The sequence below is a fragment of the Apium graveolens genome, chromosome 1 (genome assembly GCF_009905375.1).
Source record: "Apium graveolens cultivar Ventura chromosome 1, ASM990537v1, whole genome shotgun sequence".
Classification (NCBI taxonomy): Eukaryota; Viridiplantae; Streptophyta; class Magnoliopsida; order Apiales; family Apiaceae; genus Apium; species Apium graveolens.
In genome coordinates, this window is record NC_133647.1 from 18,029,849 (window position 1) to 18,052,955 (window position 23,107).

General features: G+C 32.9%; 1 protein-coding gene across 3 annotated transcripts; it reads right to left on the reverse strand.

The window, feature by feature from the left end:
* Positions 1 to 2,007: 2,007 nt before the first annotated feature.
* Positions 2,008 to 22,541, reverse strand: LOC141661476 (structural maintenance of chromosomes protein 5). Of its 3 annotated transcripts, none has more exons than XM_074468500.1 (30): positions 22,321 to 22,539; positions 21,227 to 21,404; positions 20,993 to 21,146; positions 20,568 to 20,641; positions 19,288 to 19,437; positions 19,100 to 19,204; positions 18,865 to 19,010; positions 18,203 to 18,314; positions 17,956 to 18,111; positions 17,201 to 17,322; positions 16,694 to 16,838; positions 16,479 to 16,544; positions 14,585 to 14,710; positions 14,398 to 14,496; positions 13,670 to 13,835; positions 13,444 to 13,589; positions 13,269 to 13,332; positions 13,030 to 13,154; positions 12,805 to 12,882; positions 11,675 to 11,747; positions 9,893 to 9,996; positions 8,076 to 8,192; positions 7,915 to 7,992; positions 7,632 to 7,731; positions 7,499 to 7,553; positions 5,004 to 5,052; positions 4,829 to 4,916; positions 4,670 to 4,742; positions 3,309 to 3,412; positions 2,008 to 2,363 (listed from the first exon to the last, which is right to left on the reverse strand). In XM_074468500.1, the coding sequence occupies exons 1-30, from the start codon at positions 22,356 to 22,358 to the stop codon at positions 2,302 to 2,304; spliced, it is 3,153 nt and encodes a 1,050-aa protein (XP_074324601.1). In that variant the 5' UTR covers positions 22,359 to 22,539; the 3' UTR covers positions 2,008 to 2,301. The 3 variants fall into 3 exon arrangements, 2 of the variants coding, with proteins under 2 accessions (XP_074324601.1, XP_074324596.1); XM_074468495.1 differs by having other exon boundaries at positions 14,398 to 14,499; XR_012549973.1 differs by lacking the exons at positions 2,008 to 2,363; positions 3,309 to 3,412; positions 4,670 to 4,742 and having other exon boundaries at positions 7,499 to 7,567; positions 14,398 to 14,499; positions 22,321 to 22,541.
* Between the last annotated feature and the right edge of the window lie 566 nt (positions 22,542 to 23,107).

Consider the following 23,107-nt stretch of genomic DNA (forward strand, 5'->3'; position numbering starts at 1 on the left):
GATTCATACATGTACAAAATAAATAAATAATAATAACTTGTTCTTAGTTTAATTTTTTACAAAATCATAAAATGCGCATTGTCTTATGCGGCGTCCAAAATGTCATATTTGCGGAGTATTTTGAATCAAAAATCTGAAGTGGAGTGACTGGGGCATTAAAATTAAAAATGGGGTTTTTTTGGGTCATCTTCTATTAATTATATACATAATATAGTTTGTTAATTTTTTGAAGATCCCTTTTTAAATAAAAATTCAGATTTAAATTTATCTTTATAAAAATAGCTTAAAATGATTTATCGAACTATAATTTTTTTATTACCTAAGATTAATGTAAAAATAAGTATCTTACGAAAAAAATACTTCCTCCGTACCAAAATACAAGTCTCTTTGACTTTTTATGCGTATTTTAAGGTGAATAAAAGTATATATGCATAAATCATTTTTCAAATTTTCTTTTTCTAAATAAAAGTGTACATATTAAATTTTAATTGAAGAAAAACAAATTAGAAAAAAGTATGTAGACCTTTGATTTTTATACACCTTAAAATATTCCTAAAAAGTCAAAGGAACTTATAATTTGAAATCGAGGAGTATGCAAAAAGTAAGTTTTTTTTTTAATGATTGAAGTCCAAAAACAGAGTTATAAATAACAGTAGTATTGCACGTAGAATATGGTCATTGTATTAATATTCATAAATGTGTATCTTCATCTCTGCGCCTTCACTTAAAATTTAAAGCCTTAAACCTGAAACTTTAAGGACTTATAAGTAATGTCTCATTACTGCATGGAATAATTTATTACCGCATTTGTCACAGACCAATTTTCAATCATTATAACTAAAGAAATTATCCATGCGTATACTACTCTGTAAATCATCACTATCAATAATATCACCCCTACCCCAACCCAATGATAGACCTTTTACCAACATTACCTTTTGCCACCACCACGTGCCGCCCGCATCTACCACAGCTCTCTACCACTTGCTATCAGCACCATTTTACGGAGATGCAAAAAAATCTGAGCCCCAAAATCTGGCGCAGTCTCGTCTGATCAAAATCTGGTCAAATCTGGTCCGGTTAAAAGCCCGGATTTCGGCCCGGTCCAGTTTTTGCCCCGGTCCGATTAAAAATTTGAAAAAACCTTTTAAAATCTGATTTTTCTAATATATTTTCTTATATATTTATGAATTTACATTTAGTATAAATATAAATAATATTTTAAACACACATATATTTATATATTCATAATTAATAATATTATTTATTTACTTTATTGCAGGATTAATGAAAAAGATAAAGTACATGATATATATTTGGATAACATTGATAAAATATATTATTCAATAAATATATTTATTTTTTACCAAACTTAAATATTTTCAACGAAGTAATGTTTTTATAAAATATTTCATATAAACTGATACATTTTTACGATGATTTAGTTGCTAACATATGTAATTTTCAAAATCTCTAATAAAACTCGATCTGATTTAAATTCGAAAAAAATCAAGCCCGATCCGATCTGACCCAAAAAAAAACCCTGTAAGTTCCGCCCCGAGGACCAAAATGGACAAAACTCGGCCCAGTCAAAGTCAAAGCCCGAAAAAACCGATCAAAGCCCTTTTTAAGACCCGGTAAAAATCCGGCCCGATTGGTCTCTTGCGCATCTCTCCACCACCAACCATCTACCACCGTCGTTGACTAATCAACAATCAGTAACTGACAAGTGTATACCAAAAGCAAATTTGGTAATTTGCAAAAAAAAAAAGAAACTGGTAATTTACTGTAAATAAAATGGTGATTGACATTGTACAGGGATTTTTGTAACACAATTTGATAATCTGGTTCGATTTTTAGTTGCTAAAACTAATTTCATATTCTCAGGTGATCATTGCACTAATTGCAACCATCCAAGCATAAATTACATCAATTGTTCTCCATGTCAAAACTAAAGCCACAGTGCCAAAGCCAACTACACATGCACCATAAGTCCATAACCGCCTATACACACAATGATGTATCATCTTTTAATCATGACTTCCTGACACGAGAAATATACCGATGCGACAAACTTGTCCTGCAAAATACTAATCCTACATTGCATCCTAAAATAAACCAGATGGCATAATAAATTACTTTTACAGTAGAACAGGTCTAATGATCCAACAGGGACGTCGATTGTTCTGCATGTAACATCTTAGCAAATTCTTTATGGTTTGTCAGATTTATTTTCTTGACAAAAAAGCAAGACATCTTTGTCTTTACTGACAACTGCTTCTTGAGGGTAATTGATATTCTTCAGCACCGACTTTCTGTCAATGAATGCACAATAGATGTCCAGGTTCCTCCAGCACTCCATGCTGTAATGTAAAGGAGAAGAGTAAGATTTAACCGACAAAAATTCAAAAAAACGTCTAGTAGGGGTGTACACGGTGCAGTTTGGTTGGGTTGGAGGCTAAAAACCAAACCGCAACATGCGATTTTCCAATATCTCCATCCGCAATCAAACCGTTGGTAAAAAAAACCCAACCAAATTTACCCACGTAATTGCGGTTGCGGTTGGCTTGCGGTTCAACCGCTCTTATAGTTTTAAAAAAAAACTAACTTCAATACATTTTGCATGTGCGCAATGAATTATACAGCTTTAACTCAAAATGAATGCTTTATCACTTAAAATCGTGCAAAATGTTAATAGGATAAGTGTGATGAACCAAGTTTCAATAGTCAAGTAGCTTCTATATATGTGTATATTATATATACACCATATATATATGTATATAAGAAAAATATATTAATTCATATATTGAGCAGTTGGCGGCTGCGGTTTTTAAAAAAATGAATCCGCAACTAAACCACAAATTAAGGGTTATCTAATATTACATCCACGACCACCCACATTTTGCGGTTATCCGTAATATGCGGATCGGTTGTTGGTGATTTTTGCGGTTGATGTAGTTGAGCGGATTGAATGTACAGCCCTAACGTCTAGTATTTGTGGCCATCAATACACGATATTGCTTGCAAAAAATCTCTACAAAGAGCCCTAAATGTTGATCCATATTTCCTAAGCAATATTTTTATCTACAATTTTATCTTAGTGTAGATAGGGATAAAAGTAAAAAAAAATATCTCTAAACTTATGAAATATTCAGATTTCCCACCAAAGTTTTAATATCCTCACTTTATTCAGTCAATACCAAAAACCAAATAATCTTTGTTCATACTTAACCGCTGGTATTTTTCCTGTACAATTACTCTACACAGAATATATGCAAACTAGATTTGAAGACATAGGTAAAGTAAACCTTTCGAAGACTGCTCTATCCATGGTCCATTCATTACATTTATGACGCTGCATGCCTCGCTGTATTCCAGATCTGACAGTAGCTTTGGTGTAAGCAAGAAACACCTGAGAATTGTAAACACAACCACTTTAGAGGAAAGCTTAACATAGAGCCTAAAATTCTAATTAAAATTTATTTCAACAAGAAAAGGAAGAAACTATATCTTCTTTAGTAAGCTGAGATGAAATAAGCATACATCGACCAAAGAATTATAGACTTAACGTTTTCCGAATCAAATAAAAACTCTTCTTAACACAAAACATCTGCTTGCTTTCAAGTATCTATTATATCCAACTTGCAATTTTATTAAGAATCAATTGCATTCCAGTGAAAGGAATCCGGTTTTGAAGCAAACACGAGGCTTTATTTTGAATTATCAGGTTTGTGACCCAACTTGTTAAGAAGATTCTCTTTACCCCACTCTTTATTTTTCACCCATGGTGGACACTCAACACTCTAACAAGATATGGACGCTTATCCTTGGCCAAAAGCACAAATAATTTTTCAATAATTTGCCAAACCCTACACTTGGACACTTCACTGAGTAGCAATTGGCAGGTTCGAAAGGTTAGTGGTGTCATCATCTTCTGTTTGTCCGCTATTTATTATAAAAACATAATTATCTGGAAGGTAACTTCTCAATTTTTTAAGTACTTCTACAGTAATATAATGAGGGTGTTTTACTCTTTTAAGAACATTTTTTTAAGATAACAAATTTTATACAAATTTACAATTAGAAACTAGGTTTGGTACTACAATTAGAAAGTGCGTTAATTTCAGATCAGATTCTTAAGCCAGAATCATGTTATTTTATTAATTTATTTATATATTAATCATATTATATAATATAACTTAATTTATTCAAAAATAATATAATATAAATTATTGATACATATTGTCAATATTTCATTTAATTTTTTAATAATAATTTAACGCTTAATTTATTATTATTTAACATAAAGTATCAATGCGGGTCAGGTTCAGGTCATCTATGGGTAATCCGGGTCGAGTTCAGGTCGGGTAATCTGACCCATTAATATTTCGAGTCAAGTTCGAATTGAGTGGAATTTACGACCCGAGTCTGGTGACCCGATATACCCGAAATTGCCACCCCTAAGCCTTAGTAGAGGAATGTTTAAGTGACTATATGAAGTTTTCTAACTGACCATAAGCAAATACATATATATAACAAGCCATTTCAACTTCATGAAGTGGATAACTTTATTAAATGGATGTATAAGTAGCTATTCAATTCAAACTAGAGCCCTCAAGGCAAAAATACTAGAATAATCCAATTTACTGCACGTGAACCAAATACTTACTGTGGTGTATTTGGTTGGCTAGAAGCTCTAACCAACTGCTGAAACATCTTTCTTTCGTTTACAGGATCCATTCCTGCGAAAATGACTAGAGTTATACCTATAAAACATAGCAGCATATACAATAATGCCTACTGTTGTCTCCGTGGAATTTTAAGAAACCTTGGTTGATCTCATCGACAACTCGAAAAGGGCAGTTTGTGAGGTCTTGTAAAGAAACAAGGTAGAGAATAGTCGAAACAGAACGCTCCTGAAAGAGGATCAATGCGTACGTATTAAAATACCCATAAATGATGCAAATCATCATGACTAACAAAAATTGATTTTACTAGCTTACCCCTCCGGATTGATGATGGGCACTTAAAACCTGAAGTTGTCCAGCTTCCCTGTTGATTGTGTAGAATGACATAGATGGAATTAAACCATATTGATATATCATTATAAATTGGGAGTTCAGAGTACAGGAGGAATAAATATATCATCATTAAGTAAGTTAACAAATTAATCCCTACTTGAACCAAATTAATGCAAACAAACCAAGTATGCTTTAAGAATTGTGTGCAATACAATACACCTATGTTACTCGGACTCTTCATTTTACCATCGAGTAGCCGTGTCCGACACTTGACACCCGGACATGAACGCTTATCTTAAAGCAAAAAAATATATTATTTTCAAAATGTTGCCTAGCCCGAAACTTAGACACATAACCATTTCGGACACTTCTACCCGAGTTCGAGTAACATAGCAACAGACAAACTGTCTGAAAGTGGTCCAGAAAAAATAGCTAAATTACATCCTTTTTGTCTTTCCATCCGTAAATTTTCAAGTCACCTTTTATCCACCTCGATTAGCAAAATCAGAAATCAGTAAAGATAATAATTACAAAACACTAAAGAAAAATCAGTGGACGCTAAGTAGATTGAACTATCCAACCAAAGGCATGCTTTTAGTTGAAAAAAATACTTGGCAACTGTTTCCCGCTAGTCCACACATTTACTTCACTTTTGTACAGACTAAAGATAATTTGCTCCATAAATATAGTATTAAACAAACTATTTCTGCAGGATATAAAAGCACTACAAAAACATGAATGCGTTTGACATTAATATAACACAGATCCATAATAATAGTGCTATTTGCACATTGGCATACGCACAGACATACGGATAGAAATTGAAAAAATGGACCTCAATTAACTGAAACTTTACTATTATAGTAGACTGGACAAGTAGTTAATAGTCTTGATTTTGCATGAGGTGCTATAGTTGATCAAAATTCAATATATATAGGTACTGAGGTAGGACTATAACACAAATCATCTAGTACATATTAAAAAGGTCAACTGAGGCAACTATCGAAAGTATGTAATGCTGAACTCACTATTAAAACAGAAACAACCGTAATTTCGAAAATTGATAAAATAATAATTCATTCAAAAATACAGAAAGAGCCTGAGAATATCTTTCAAATAAAGAAAGCATTAAATCATTTGGTAAAATAACATATCCTTTATAAAATACAGAAAGCATCTGAGAATATATTTCAAATAAAGAAAGCTTTAAATTTGAGAATTTGTCATTAACAATTGATTGCAATTTTGAAAACTGTTTCCTTTAAGCTACCATAACCTTACGAACTCAAAATAAAGGGGAATGTTTAACATATATTTTATTCAACTGAAAGTATTTAAGATAGTTTCATCTACTCGCGAGCAGAAGATATTTTGTGGGTTATGTTAACCCAAATCTTTGGTTTTGGTCTCAGTACCCATGCCGTATGTGGACATTATAACCAACTGAAACACCTCAAATGAGAAAGTTTCGGTGCAAAAAGAAAAAAGAGAGGAAGAAAAATTGAGAAATAAAGATGCCTCATTTGTATAGTCCTTCACAATATCCGGTTTAATTTGAGCTCTACTGTCAATTTTTCCAATAAAATGTTGTATAATCTACTGGCTCATTATATACTACGTTGTGTCCCCGTACCCTGGTCCGCAAATTGAACAAGGTGTAATTTTTAGAACTTCCGAGTCCACCATAGCTTGTGTGATTGCACTCGTGTAATCGGTATCTATTTTAAAATGCTGAAATAGCTTTACCCACTGCCTCTTGGTATTCTCTAAATCTCCAAATACCCAAAAGACAACTGTCTTCTCAGATATTCAATCTGTAAAGCATTCAGGAACATTGACACTAATCCCGTGCTTCTATAAGGTTCCATACAACCTAAAGATCCGGGCTGCATCCTAAAACTCCTAGCAATTTAACTACAAAAGTGTTTCAGATCACCATAATGAAAACAACCTCAAATTGATGATAAAATGAATTTAATTCTTGAATAAGACTCATATCACAAAACCTATACTGTCAGCAGTCCACACTTGTGAAATACATGAGTTTTGTGAAATAAATGATTTTTGTAATATCATCTTATCCAGCCATGTAGAAAGCTGTGAATGGAGGATAGAATACAGTCTGTGAAATATTCAATCGTCTATTATAGTTAAAACCTTTTACCATATATATAATTTAAGTTTAGGTAGGAGCAAGTCAATCATTCATCCTTGGAATCAAATTTTAAGTATTTTGTTCATTTAGGATAGTAATACAAGCACTGATAAGCTGATTTCTGCTCGCACAGTAGCGAGGTTTGATATCAATATAAACAATGTCTAGTCAAGCCTTTTCCAGAACTAGACATCGTCCCTAAAGAAATTGAGCAATCGTACTATATTCTGAAGTAAATCTGCCTTTTTTACCACAACATGTTTCCATACCAAAACATAATACTCCATGAATTTATGAAATATCCACAACCGCAATTGCTTACCTGAATTTCACTTTTATAAGTATCCCGTAATTCTCATAGTCTATGTCCCGCTCATCTGGAACAGAAACACTGCATTTATATAGAAGTAAAGTATCCAATCTCTAAACTAAAAAAATAAAGTATATATACATACCTAATGAAACTTCTCCAGCAACAGCCATATCTTTAAAGTTACGACTAAATGTTTCATTTATTTGAGCAACAAGGTTTCTTATTGTTGGAAGCCAGCTTTCCTGCAAACATTCCAAAACTGAGGTAGTTATGATTGAGTAATTAGGTTACGCTAGTATAAGCTTCTGTATTTTTAGTATTTTAATATTCTAATTATAACTCTTCTCCAATACAGGAATCCCATATACAAAAGAATACAAGGCATCCAGCAAACTTCAACAAGTTAAAGCAACTAAATTTTAAACCTTTAAAGCATTAATTTCATCTACGCATCTACGCAGTTCTACTTCAACTGCATCCTGTTTGCCTTCAAGGGAATCTATCTGCAAAACAACGAATGTTGGATATGTACCATCACTGCTATATGTCATGTTTGGGATTATAGATCAGACAAGGATAGATTTACTTTTCTCTGGCGGTTTTCATATTCTTCCAAAATGTTGTGATTAAGAAGAAGTATGGAATTGGCTTCATTCATGGTGTCAAGAATAGCAGCATCCAATTCCTCAATTGTAGACGGCATCTGCAATCATAAAAAACACATCACCATTACCAAACTTGCCATTGAATGTACCATGGAGGTATCCACCTCACAACAATTACTTAACTACACAGAATGTGTAAAAACGGGATGCAACTCAAAAAATATATATTAATAAAAAGATGGATATGACTCCAAATATACCTTACAGCACAAAAAATATGCAAAAAAAAGGCAGGAGCAAAGAATCATAGACAACACATATACTCATTCAAACATAAGAAACCATTTTACCCATGGAATGTGAAGTAACTACGATTAACATATTAGTAACGGCAGGGAATACTTTTAGTGTCGCTAGAATATACTCAGACAATTAATTTATTAACACAGACATACTACGTATCACTGAAAAAGCTGACTCACACCCGCCAAGCAAACTCCCTAAGCATAACTGCATAAGCATCTCAAATATCCTGAGAAGGACGAACAGGCTTTTTCTTGATTAATATGTCTGTGTGTGTGTGTGTCCTTGACCCTCAAATATAATATAATATTTCAGTCTTACCCGTTTCCATTAGTTCAACAGAAGTGGTCTTCGGTGTCTGTCAACTGTATTTAGTCACATAGAGAGGTCCATCAATATCAAACTTATGGGAGCGACGGAAAATCCTTCATATAAAAATATACTTGCCAGGATTTCTTTACAATTTTAATGGAATTAGAAACTCAATAAAAAAAGACTAAGGGTAAACTCGCAATAAACAGGCATGAATTCCCTAGACTTGCAATCACTAAATCCTCCATATCAATAGAAATCTTTTAACATAAAAACACCTTGAATACCCACCAACATTCTCGCTGCCATAAATCATATATCATGACTTGCAACTTTGTCATTAATCTTAAAGGAAAAAAATAAAGAGCAGAAAATCAAAGAAACACAAAAGCAAAACAACATAAAATAAAAAGATTTTGCCTTTAAACAAGCTTGTGTATTGCACACATATCCACTAGTCAACATATTAACCGAATCATCACTATAACAGGTGCAATATAATAGATTCAATATTCTAACAATCCCCCCCCCCCCCGAAAACTATCATGCAATTCCTTTGATCATAACACTAGACTAATACTATACATGGGATCAAAAAACACCTAACAATGGTCAACAAAGAGATAAACTTGAATGTTAAGAAATGTACACCAACAGCTTGGCAAGAAAATAACATATGACATAAGATTTTTGCATACTTTCTCTAGTATATTATTGTGGATAAGGTAGAATAAGAGTTCTCCTTAGGATGCATGTATGAAGATCCAAAGCACTATGTAATAACTGATGAGTGGCTGAACCGCTGTAGTGCAAAAGCACATACAAGTTCGTTCAAGCAATATATTAACCTAATGTAAATAGTATTCTATGATCTTTGTAATGACTCCTCGAATCCTCAACTGACAAAAGGCAAATATAAAGTTATGAAAATCCAGATCCAGGAAAAGCGACATAGGCAATTCCGAATGCATGATCTCATTCACAAATTTTACTATTTAAGTTCCTAAAAATTAGGACAGATGGGTACCAATTCATAGTTTTCTTGAATCTATTATTTAATGTCCATATTTGAAGTAGGACATTTTTGTGCTTCACAACCAATACATAAAATACATGATTGTGTCTTGAGGATCTATTTTGCACGCCTTACATGACAAGTGAAAATGCTATTAACATTATAGACCTCAATAAAAAGCTTTTCAAGATCCGGAGAAATCGTGGAAACTGATTCGGCATGCTTCTTGGCCGCTTGCAATTGTAGCCGAAATTTCTCCACCTCATTTTTACCTGTTAAATAATGCAAAGTTTAAAGTAGTCAGCTATGTGCATAAAGGAATATGCTATTCCATATAAAAAGCAAGATGCACTGTTATTTTCCTATTTCTTCCTGCTTATAATTCTTTGTTCACAATCCTGAAATTCAATAAAATAAGTCTGATGAAAGATAGGTTCTACTCTTTAGTAATCTCATGCAAATTGTACAAACTTGGTTTTACCAAACGACTAAGATTAATCCTGATCATGAAAGTTCTACAATGTAGTCTATAAGATAAACCAGTGATCCATTAGATCAACATTAACTTCATGGACCACATAATTGGTCGCTAAATAAAAGTTGTCCAAACCCAACCCTTTTGAAAAGGGTTTGATAAAGAAGTGCTTAAGCTAGCAAGGCAGCTTCCCCCAAAACTAGGACGCACACATTATATAATTAACCATTTAACCTTCAAAGAACTAATCAACATATATCATACTTGCTTAGAAATTAGACATATTAGAACTAAAAGTATTACAAGCATTGTTATTAGGCCCCAAATGTTATTTTGTCATTCCTAAAGTATTATAATAGCTATGAGAGAGAACTGAGAGAACTTAAGTATTCCTTAGCACATTGAACTCCCAAGTGGTTTTCTCTTGGTTTCACAATTAATCTATTAAAAGCATGTGTACTTCCAGGCATGAGCCTTTCTATTAACCAAATAATAAATTTTCATATCAAAAGCTTACTTAAACCTAATTATTTCTTATATATTGTACAGGCTACTTAAATAATTCTAAAACAATATAAATAACAAATAATTTACTAATGCTATCTATGATTTTATTTTGAAAGACCGTTCAAACCAACTGCATGTTTCAACTTAAATTATGTTTCATGTACTGTTTGGAATTCTGTTTTAAAACTTTCATCTTTCCCAATCCATAAAAAAATTCATTCGGTTTTTAAACACTACTACTATCTAGCATCCTATTTGTAATACCACAATCTTTTTTAAATTTATTATATAATATAACCCAATAATTTTGACACACAGTACTGATGGATGACTAACGACGAAAGATATAAAGTTTGTCTCCAATGTACAGTACATGTGCGCCTTTTCATTCTCCTTTACTCTTTTATTGCATTTCGTGCACCTTCAACTGCCTATTTAGCAGTTACATTTACATATATTCTTTTCAAGATAGGCAGATAGATTCTTTGGTGAGAAGTAGTAGCAGAAATGCTCAACGCCATTTATAGGTCATTATTACTATGATAATTTATAAAGTCACAAGTTCTTTTGATAGTTTTGTTTTAGTAACTGTATTTCAATACTTTCTCCGTCAGCATATTGCATGCTACTTTTCTGTCAACGGAGTGCATGTTCATTCTCTAATTGATATATATTGTCTCTCATCATCTAGATAATGCTCTTGTATCTGTGTTCTGGTTCTCTTTTGTGTTGATTATGTTAAGGGTCATACACTGGAATATTTTATGTGATTTTATGCAAATTTTCTTCAGTAAAAAAAAGGCAACAACATTTTAAAAAGAGAAACTAAACATAATGATTAATTATTCATCATTGAGCTACTGAATCATCCAAAATTAACATATGGAATAACAGAGAGCAATTATATATATCAAGATACTTTTGACCAATTTCTTAGAAACTAAAAAGGATAATCGAAGGCATCATACAGTACTCAAATTGTTGAGATGCTTGTAAAGCAATCTTCTCTTGCTCCTTAACACCAACTTCTAGTTCTCTAATCTGAAATAGGTCAATAAAAAAAAATACAAATGATATTGTAATACAAACATATTAACATATAGAATGTGAACAAGCGTAGCAGGAAGTTCACGAGCAAGAAATAACAAACATACAAATGACAAGATATGATTTGATAGTTTGATTAATGGACAAAGTTTTGCATGCTGTATATATCTTTCTTCTGACACAGATGAAAAGATCATATAAGCGTATATATAAACAATTTTTACCTTTCTACCAATAAATAAATTTATTTATTTGTAAAACGCGTGCATATGGAATATATATATATATATATACATATATATATATATATATTTATATATATACTACACTAGGTTACACTCGGCAGAGTTACTTGAAGGCCAACTACAATTACCGGGCACATGTCATACCACCATAACAATATGCAGTTCTGCATGTTCGGTACATAAGAATTTTTACCCACCACAAGAAGTTAATAAAAACATAAATTACTTTCCTTTCCTTTCTGCCAATAAGAATTTGTGTTTGTGGTTATAAAACTTAATTTACTAAATTTTAGTAATTTAAGAAAGAAATTTTTCCCTCAAACTCAATGTGGATAGACAAGGTGCATTACAATATTGCAAAATATTGACGGAAAAGCCGTGGAGCAAGAGTCAACAGAGAGGATCAGGGATTAGGTTAAACAAATTATAACCTAGCCTAATGTGATGAGTTATAAAGGCAGGCATAACCACATTAGTTTATCCAACATCATAAAAAATAAAAAACACTTGTCCTATATTAAATTAAAATCAGCAATTCAACTATATTCATATAAGCAATCTTACTAACAAATTTTGAAAAATATCGAAATATAAAATATAACTCAAAGTTCGCAGCCAAGATGGTAATTATGAATACATGGTTATTAATTCTTACTAATAGTGTTATCCAGTTATCCTTTATCATGTATTGAGGTCATATAAGCAGTTTAAGGGACATCTTACATGAAAAATCCACATATATTGGTAATAAGATTAAGTGCTTTATGATAATATACTTTGATAACAAAGATTGACAAACATTATACCTTAGACTCGAGTTCAATGACTGTCATATTTTCTTCAGCAGAAGATCTTCTATAAGCCAATGTTTCAATTAGCAAATTCTACCAACAGCCATGTTCATAAATAATGAGAAACAATCTAAAAGAGAAACTTTATGAGACAAATCAAAGGAAGAAACTCATATATAAAAACAATTTGTAGCCAGCCTAAAGGCTAAAACCACCTGTTACTGGCCAATAATAACCCACCTTGATCTCAATTGCACACTGAAATCGCTGAACATTTAAGTCTGAAGCAGAACTTATGAGATTTGCCAGAATAGTGTCCATGTTTTCTTCTGTTTCTAATGATTTTACTTTTGATCTTCTTTGATCTGAAACAACAGAAATTCATTTGTAAAGTATCAATTGTATTTAATATAAGATATTTCCTTAAGTGCATATGACAGTGAGGTGCACTAGGTCAATCAAGTGCCGGAGATACTTACGGACACGACTTTCAAGTTCACGTCTTCTCTTTTTCTCTTGTTGAGCAATGCTAAGAATGTCTTCCTATAAAGTACGATTTGGGAACTAAGTACGTAGATACATGGATACTCAAAATAAAGAAGATAATGTATCGGCTCAACTATTATAAGTGCAACATTCAGTCATTTAGCTTACACGTTCCCTCTGCAGTTTAGCTGCTTCATCTTCATTTTGCCTTTGCTCACTCTGAAGCACTTTCAAACTAGTTTCAAGATCAGAAATTGCATCTTCTAGTTCCTTTTTCTTTGTCCTAAGACTTTCAAGCTCATCAACATCTACATCTGGTGTAGAATAGCAGTATATATTATTGAAAAATACATTCAGTTTGATTGAGCTGTTTAAATAGGTTCCAGGTTCATACTGCATAAAAGAAGACGTGACTGGTTCACCGATTCAACAACTGCTGAAACATGATCGCCATATCTAGATTTGGACCACCTATAGTGGTTTTCAGGGGTCCACAAATCCAGGATACCCAGTCTCTGAACCTCATTAGCTCTCTCATCAGTTTCCTTGGAGCCGATGTACTTAAGAAGACATGGATCAAAGCACATACAGTATATATGTTCTCAAAGGTATCGAGAGTACAGTTAGGATAGAAAAATACTAGACCTTCTACACAAGATATATATACATACAAACATAAATACTTACACACACACACATACAAAATAAATGAAGAGGCAGGATCATATTAAAACTTTGCTCAAACAGAATTAATACCGACCATCGATGAGTGTTTAATCAACAACTAATATTTGTTTGTTCTGTTGCAGAACACAACGTGTTTTTTCTGAAACAGTACATAATGTTTTTTTGGTAAATCATAAATTTGGTGTTTTCTGCAGAACACAATGTTTTTTCTTGTAAATTACATAATATTTGTAAAATATATATTCCTTCAACAAAACACAATCCTTTTCTCATTCTTATAAAACATTTTTAAAAAAAATATTATGCAAAAAAAAAAATGAATAACAGTAATACAACGTTATGTTCTGCAGAACATAATTAGTTCTAAGGTTCTACGAAGAAGTTGGTCCTGATTAGAACCTGACCCTTAGATTAAAATAAGAATTAGAAGCATACGGAATACTCCAGCCCAAACTGTCCTATCAGAACATCTTTGACCGCAGGAGGAGCATCAAAAACTCGATCAAGTCTGGAATATATACCAATAGCATGCATCTGCTGAAAAGAATAATATGAAAATAATTAAAGATGAAAAAATAATAATTGCCTAAATGTTAATCTAGATGAATTCAAGGTTACATGCCTCCTGAGAAACTTGAAAGGGCTCTTTGTTAGGACCTTCATCAACATGATTAATAACCACGACATCAAAAGACATAAGATTTTGAACCAAGAAGTCCCGATCAGCAGAATCCTGAGTTATAAAGGCCTGCAGAAGTTTACAGGAAATAACATGACGCAATTTTAAAAGAAATTATTAAAGTATACAGACGGTCCACTTCTGAATAATTTCAAATTTAAGTTTTGCTAATTTAAAGCTTCATGAATATTAACAAACCTTGGTCCTTCATACCCCTTTCTCTAAAGAGTGGTAGGGAGCTTGAAGAGAGGGAGCCAAAAAAGGAGCTGACCATTTAATAAATAAATTGACGACTCCATCTAAGTCTACTGGATAATTTATCTAGGTCCACTTTCTATTTTATCCAAACTACGCATTGCTTCACTAGGAAATTCTCTATTACCTATAGGTTTGTGCCATATGAAATATACTAAAGATTTTAGGCCTCCATAATGGATGAAATATCACTTGACAGTCTCTTGACATTAATATTTCGAAATAGTATGGCAGCTTTTCCGCAAATAAGCTTCCCAGAAAAGCTGGATAAGAAACTATATATCTCTAGCTTCTTCTTTCGGATAATTTTATTTATTAAGATCACCTACAAAGACCACTCTACCATCTAGACAGCACCATCCATAAAATGATTTATAGAGTTTATGAATGTTCAAGGAGATTGACCTCATATCCACAACATTCGTAAGAACTTCACTTCTTACGTGTAAATTTGCTGAGATATCTTGATTGATAGATTTTATGCTGCAACATATACCGCCTCCAATCCAGATTAAATGATCCTTTTAGTTCAAATATGTTTATGAAATATGTATCCTTTGAATAGCATACCTTCCAAAATTTGATTATCCACATTAATTTTATTTATACATTTAAATCAACATATATACACAGATATTAATCCCGATTTGTAATTTTAAATGCTTATAATTAATGAGTATAATACCTACACTTAGTAGAAAATAGTCCTAGTGAATTTTTTGGACTGATGTCATCAATTCTTTAGAAATAGAAGAAAAATCATGTGAGTTGAGCATCTACCTTATAAGCTTTAGTACTCCAGTTAATTATCTGGTAACAGAATTTACTCGACAGTCGGTTATAATTTAGTAACAACTTCAGTCAGTTAAACACATAACAAGCACCACACCCTCATTGAAGTGGAAGGAAAATCAAAGTTCCTCAGCTGAATTCATTAATAATGATCAAAAGACCTGGGTTTTGAAGACATTTAGTTCACAGTCGTGTATTTATCTTGAACCGGGAAGGTACAATTACTTGAAGCTGTAAAAGCATGTTGACAATGGAAAAGTAAGGAGACATCTCTATGAACGGAAACCCCATCCATGAAAATTTTATTCTCTGAGAGAAAGTTGATGAAGAAGCAACCCATGGATACGGGTAGTATCTAAGCATTAGTAAAAAAAAGAGATATGTTGGCCTTAAAACACCTGATTTTAAGGGTGTTAGATGCAGGTTAAGCTCTGATGCATGGCTTAAAATAAATAGTAAATTCAAGACAGCGTGTTTCATTTTAGTGCATACGTATCGAAATTTTTCTCTTATTGTCATTTTCCTATCCATTTCAACATATGTCCATCATTACTACCGACTATCCTGAAAGATTAAGGAAAAAACTAGAAACAGAAAAGAAAGCATTTTCACTTGAAGTGATCTCGAGCTAAAGATAAAATCATGAAATATGGTTTATTAGTCAATAATTTAATAAATGAGTTTATTATTTAGTGTTTTAAAAAAAATGATATTTGTAGGGACAAACATGAGAAAGTTCTTTATTAAAAAAAAGTCAATCATACTTATAATAGCATCAATTTTGATTTACCTTCCAGATATAGTGAGCAACATGACCTTCCAAGTAGTTTGCATGGATTCTATCTTTGACGTTAACCTGAGTTTGCAGTAATAAAAGGAAAATACTTATTAAGGTAGAAACTATGGTAATACTCTGTACTTTGAACTAATTAGTAGGAAACTGAAAAAACACTCCAACGGAACAGGTTTTCTTATTTCAAACAGTTGTATGTAAAGCTTATGTACCTCAATCAACACAGGACCATACACATCTTTATTGAACTCATGGCGGTGATCATTCACCCATTTATATGCTTCAAATATTCTTTCAGCGCCCGTAGTACGCAAGGCATGTAAACTTTTATTCTTTGAATCCTCCATATTCCTCAACCTGCGTATATATTTTGTCCAAAGATGTAAAAAAACACTTCTAAACTTAATCCTCATAAAAACAGTACACAAGACATATAGGGATGAACAGGCATCTCTCCGCAAATAATTTCTCCAAAGGTACACCACCAGAAAAAGTCAATAAGACTCTACAATCCACATACATCATAAAGTACAAAATGTCAAATAGAGGAAATGAGTAATAATGCATAATGAAAGCATTTCCTCCAGTATAATTTTGTGTGTGTTTTCCCCTAAAAGAATGAAGGTTCCAGAATCCTTCATCCCTATTCATTTAATCTTGTCATCTCCACTCACCAAGACACTCAATTACTCTTAAAAAAAATAGTTGCAGCCCTTTACCTGTCAATACATCGGGCCAAAATTATCTTAGTCTGAGATATGGCTTTCTCCTTGTCCCTTTTCTGAGATCTTATATTATCTGCTCGAGCTTCCCACTCCAAAATCTGAGTACCTAAGCTATCCTGAGACATGCTTCAAGTTTATTAACAGAATCAAGTGTAATGGAGTAAAGAAGGTTATTATTTATATTTTACTGCACAAGGATTTTCAGGTCATCTCCAGAATTATACATGTATGCAAGTATAAGAAAAAATAATCAATGAAAAACTAAGATCTATGAGAATTGAATATCAGCGCACATTATTATCTACTTAAATTTGAAACGGTTTTTCTATGGTGTGCCCATGGGCACACAATAAGCACAAAATTTTATAAGTTTAGCTTGTTTTAATTGCTTACACTTCTTTATAATGGTGGACCCCCCTGCATTCATAACAACCACACCAATCAAAATGCACCAAAATTATAAATTTTAGTGCTTAGCATGTGCCCATGGGCACACACTAGACAAACCCAGTTTGAAACTATAATACTAAAGAAAATTCTCAGGTAAATGCAGTCACTTCCATCAAGAGCTGCATAAAAAGTAGAAATGCAGATATACCCACCGATAACAAAACAATATGAAACATTCTAACAATCCCAAACATCATAATGTAAAATCTTGGATGCCCCTATCTATAATTACAAGTCACTGTTGAACTGATCAGTATGATTGTGGCAGACTATGCAGCTTCAGTAAAACAGATACTTACAAGTTTATCCTTAGGTGGTTCATAATGGGGCAGGTTCGCAAGTTCTGACTCTGACACAGCCAGATCTTCTTTCGCTTTAGAGATTCTTTCCTGACGAGATTGTTCCTGCCTTTTCAGTCCTTCCATTTCCTTATATTTTCCCCGCACTTGTGCACTCTACAAGTTTGTAACCAGAAATTAGATTCCCCCATTCGTATATTTCGAGTCCTACAGAATACTTTTCGTAACTTGTAATTTAAATAGATACCAAAATGTTTTCCCGTTCTGCCAGTTGCAACCGTTTCTTAGAATTGCCGTCTAAGATAGCTCTTAATTTCCTCAATTTAGCATCATGGACAGTTTTCTCTTTCCTGTGGTACCTGAAATCAAATAACAAAGTGAATAAGGAGAAACTTTACCAAAACACAAGATGGATAATTAGTTATAAGTAGATAGCACTCAAAAACTCTTCAAACCCATGAAACTCAAGACAGTTACTACTAAAAGGATATCTCAAAAAATATACCGCATTCTTGTTTTAAAACAAATTTTCCCTCAAAACCCTGTGTTTTACAACTACAACTAAATGTAATATTGCATAAATACAAAATATGTTCTGTATGTACAACCAAAGATAGCTACGGCTATCCTTGCCAGATCAGTTTCTAGAACAAAGGAAACAAATATCTTTGGTACGTGAGTTTTAACCTAAATATACTATTAGCTATAGTCATTTTAGCAATAGGATTAGATTATAAGTTCTATTCTAGCACGCAAAGGGAACTTTTTGGTGCTAAAATACATATAGCTATAGCCCATTCAGAATAAGATTAGACTTGCTTTAAATCAAGCTAAAACAAATTAACCCCGCTTCAAATAAGCTAAAAACATATTAACCCCGCTTCAAATAAGCTAAAACAAATTGCCTACTCTATTGGTCCTTGTAGTTCATTCATAGCTTTAGCAAGCTCGTCAAACTTTTTCTTTGCATCTTTCTCCTTTTCTTTGGCTTCTATGTACTCAGCCTTCTTCATGTCATACTTCAGCCAGGGCAATTTCTTCTTCATATTATTGACCTACAAATAATGAGGATGGTCAGCTTGTTTCTCGTCATCAATGAAACTTCACACTAGGAGAATCGATAATAGGAAATTAGAAGGCAAACCTTTTCTATTAGTTCTTGCCTTTGACGAACGCGCTCAACATCTCTTTCCTGCTCAGCATTAAGTGATTTTAGCTGATCCAAAGTTTCTCGATTTTGCCTAACTGCCTAAAATATATCACTGTGTTTAGTGTTGGTGTACAGATACAAGTCCAAAAACTAATCAAAATATCGTAAAAAAAAAAACTAACTCGTTCAAGGTTTTGCAGCTCATGACTTTTGTTAATAAGAGCACGATGTTGTACAGGTAGTCTTGGGTCACCAACAGCCTTTTCAGTCTCTTCTAGAAGTTGAACAGGAGTCAACTTAGCAAACTCGCAGACCCTGTCTTGTGGCAAAAACTAAGATTCCAACAAAATCAACATAGAAAAGAATGATGTAAGGGCCCAACTAAGTTAAAAAAAGTGCACTGATCAAGGATAAATAAATTAACAAACAAATCATATAGAGGGATGCTTTAATCAACCATATTCTGGTAAGCTAGCTACAAGTAATCATGCCAGATCGAGGGTGCTACAGACGACACAAATGTGGTATTCAAATATGTATGAACAAGTGTCTCTGTCTATTGTAACAAAAGTTGTACAAGAACCCGGTACTTAAAATTGGTACCTAAGGCTGAAATATCCAAAGAGAGAATTTTCTTACTCTCATCACACATGACAAGCATTGCACATAACCATTAGCCTAATCATAATAAAGAGGGGACATGATAACCGTCAAATTCAACTGTATTGAAACCTGTACAGGCTGAGTTGTTCACTCAAGAAGTTTAAGGTGATACGATTGAGCATATTTTTATAGGTATGAAGTTTTTGAGAGCTGAAAGCAGCTGTGCAGATGTTTGAAAACTATAAGGAAGAACAAATGAAGCAAATATTGAAACTGAAATTAGAAAAGAATGGAGTAAAAAATACTTCAACGAGACAGTGTTATTGAAAATTTTATCTATATCATATTTATGAATAAGTGAGTTGCCACTGAAGTAGTATAATAATTTTATTAATTACACATCGCCTTGACCACATCATTCCCATAATAATAGCTCTTGTATTTGTTTGAATAGTATTACTCCCTCCGTCCTTTTCATTTCTTTACACTTTCTATTTTGGGCAGTCCCTTCCATTTCTTTACATTTCTCCAAATAGAAATTTTTTAATATTACTAAACTCAGAAGACTTGCTTTACAGCCACACAAGTATTTTAATATTGCTCATTTATGTCCTTGTTTCTTCAACACAGCAACTTGACAATTACTTTACATTATTCTATTCACTGCCTTTGTCTATGCGCATACACCATTTGATAACTATTCAAATGGACAGAGGGAGTATATTGCAAACCTTGACAGAGAAAAAAACAAGTCAAATCAAAATTAACAGTCCAGTGAAAATTCACAATTTTTTAACATTAGAAGATAACCGTGATGCACACATGTCAGTATTACAAATAAGTGAAGTTTCTATCTCACCTGAGTTAAATTGTTTACTTGAATGTTGAACTTTTTAACTATTTCACCAACATCTTTTTTTGGTACACCAACACCTGTAATCAAAAGAAAAATATAATTCAGTTTCCTCACTGAAAAATAGTTTATTTTTTTCATTTACAAGAGCTCCGGTATGGACACATCTCGTCAGTAAGGTCATAACCAAAGACATTTATAAACTCATAAGCATCCAAAGTTCAAAATGATAATGTAGGAGGTGACTGAAGACATGCTAGTATTGTAGGCAAAATATGAGTAAACCCTATAGTATTTTAATAATCCCTTTTAAAATATTTTTGTGTATTAAAATTTTGAAACCAGATGAATCCACCAATCAGAACTTTACTATCAGGTGATTCAAATGACCGCATTACCAACATATCAGCAACAGTAGAAAACTAACTTACCATTATACAACCACTCGGACTTGTTGTGTACATCAATTTTACGCATTATAGTAATTTTCTCATCATTCTTACTCCCTTTCAAAGTAATCTTAATATGTCCAGATTCTTCTCCACGCTTGACAAAAGCTCCAATTGTCGAAGCCCTCCCAAGAAGCTGCACACATATCAAAAGATCTAAACTTACACACAATTGTATATTCATCACACAATATGGAGACACTTGTTCCCACTAACCTGCGGCTCACCACCAAGACCAAGCGCAATGGCACACACTAAAGAACTCTTTCCAGACCCATTGGGTCCAACAACAAGGTTTAAGCGAGATGCCGGTTGGCATTTCAGTTTATCAAATGTCATAAAGTTACGGATTTCAATATCAACAATATTTCCTGGCATATAATCATCATCTCCCCTAAAAAGTAATAACACATCAAATAATTAGAAATATAATCGAAATCCAATTCAGGTAAAATCCAACTTTAAAATTTTAATAATTGGACATCATTAACTTACTAACAAGTATAACGGGAGTAACATACAAGATTTAACAGAAAATGGGAACTAAAATAAAAATAGAGTGCAGACAGACACTTGTTTACTCCAAAATTTAAACCTAAAAGAAGGAATTTTCAAAGCAGAAGCAAAACTGATATATAAAAGAACACATCAGTAAAAGTGAATTAACAAGTTACGAAAAGGCATGATTGTCGAGAGGTAAAACAAAACACTTGCACACACTAATTTTGTCAAAATCAAACAGACCGGTCCCGTAAATATCAACAAAAGTGAATTATTGAGTACTGTAAAGTCACTATTATTCAGAAATATGACCAAACACAAACACACACACACTAATTTTTTCCTAAATCAAACAGATACGAGAAATGTATATACCAAAAAGCATAATTAAAAGCCAGAGCTACAATTAAACAAGCACAAATCAGTAAAAATGAATTAACAACTTCGCAATTATCGAGAAACATCACAAAACACTCACATACACTACAGTTTTCGCCTAAATCACACAGATAAGAGAAATGTAAAGATCAGAAAGCACAATTAAAAAGCCACAGTTACGAAAAAACAAGTACTACAGATCAGTAAAACTGAATTAACGGCTCCGCGATTATCGAGAACATCAAAAAAAAAACACACACAAACTACAGTTTTCACCTACATCAAACATACACGAATGCAGAGACTGTTATAGCAAATGAAAGGCTTAAGCTACAAATACGCAAGTAAAAATCATCGAAAATGAAATAAAAAGCTGAAAAGGCGCGATTTTCGAGGAGTAAAAGAGGAATAGAGAAGCGAAGAGAGTGAACCTGTTGATTTTGGCGCGTTTAGCGGAGCGTTCGTCCATTGAAAAGGTTTAATCGAGCGTAGATTAGAGATGAATTGAAAAACTAGGGTTTCATACTGTGGGTTTGAAGATGAATGATAGATACAGAAGTGTGTGTAGTGTATAGGAGAGAATTGGCGGCAACAGAAGGGGAGGTACGATTTATTGTTTACTTTTGACTTGGTGAGACTTTAGATTATCTTTTGGTACTCGAATAAAAATACAACTAAAATTCGGAAATTGGTACCCCGTTAATTGAATAATTGATGAGTATAGTCATTATTCTTTTTCTCTTCGTAATCATTGACTACTAACCTCGTCTTGTTTTTCTTAGTATCGTCATGTTCTTGTTTGATTATGAATATTCATTTATTCCGTAAATTCTTCTTTTTTTGCAGGTATTTTATTAAAGACCAAGTTTCATTCTTCTCAAAAAACTCATCTTTCATCCATAACTGATTTTTACTGAACTGAATCATCCACCTATACTACCTCTAAATAATACTGAGGCTGACCGAGGTCAATAACATATAATATGCTGAAGGGGAATATCTTTGTGGTGGCTTCACAATTCTATTAGATTTGTTTACCGCAGTCTGTGGAGTTACCAGAATCCTGTCATCAACATTCTCCGAACTCTCATTATTTCCAGCAAGAACTATTTCTGTAATACTTCAAGCACTGCTTCCTCTTTCTCAAGTTGTTCCTTTGTAAACTCATAATCGACTACAAGTTTATCATTATACACTACATTCTCATTAAAAGTAACA

Excerpts from the sequence above, each read along its gene's own strand:
- LOC141661476 (XM_074468495.1), bottom strand. The coding sequence starts at position 22,358 with ATGGACGAACGCTCCGCTAAACGCGCCAAAATCAACAG. Across the intron at positions 21,405-22,320 it reads AAACGCGCCAAAATCAACAG|GGGAGATGATGATTATATGC; the intron begins GTTCACTCTCTT and ends ATTACTTTTTAG. Across the intron at positions 13,333-13,443 it reads CTAAACTGCAGAGGGAACGT|GAAGACATTCTTAGCATTGC; the intron begins GTAAGCTAAATG and ends CGTACTTTATAG.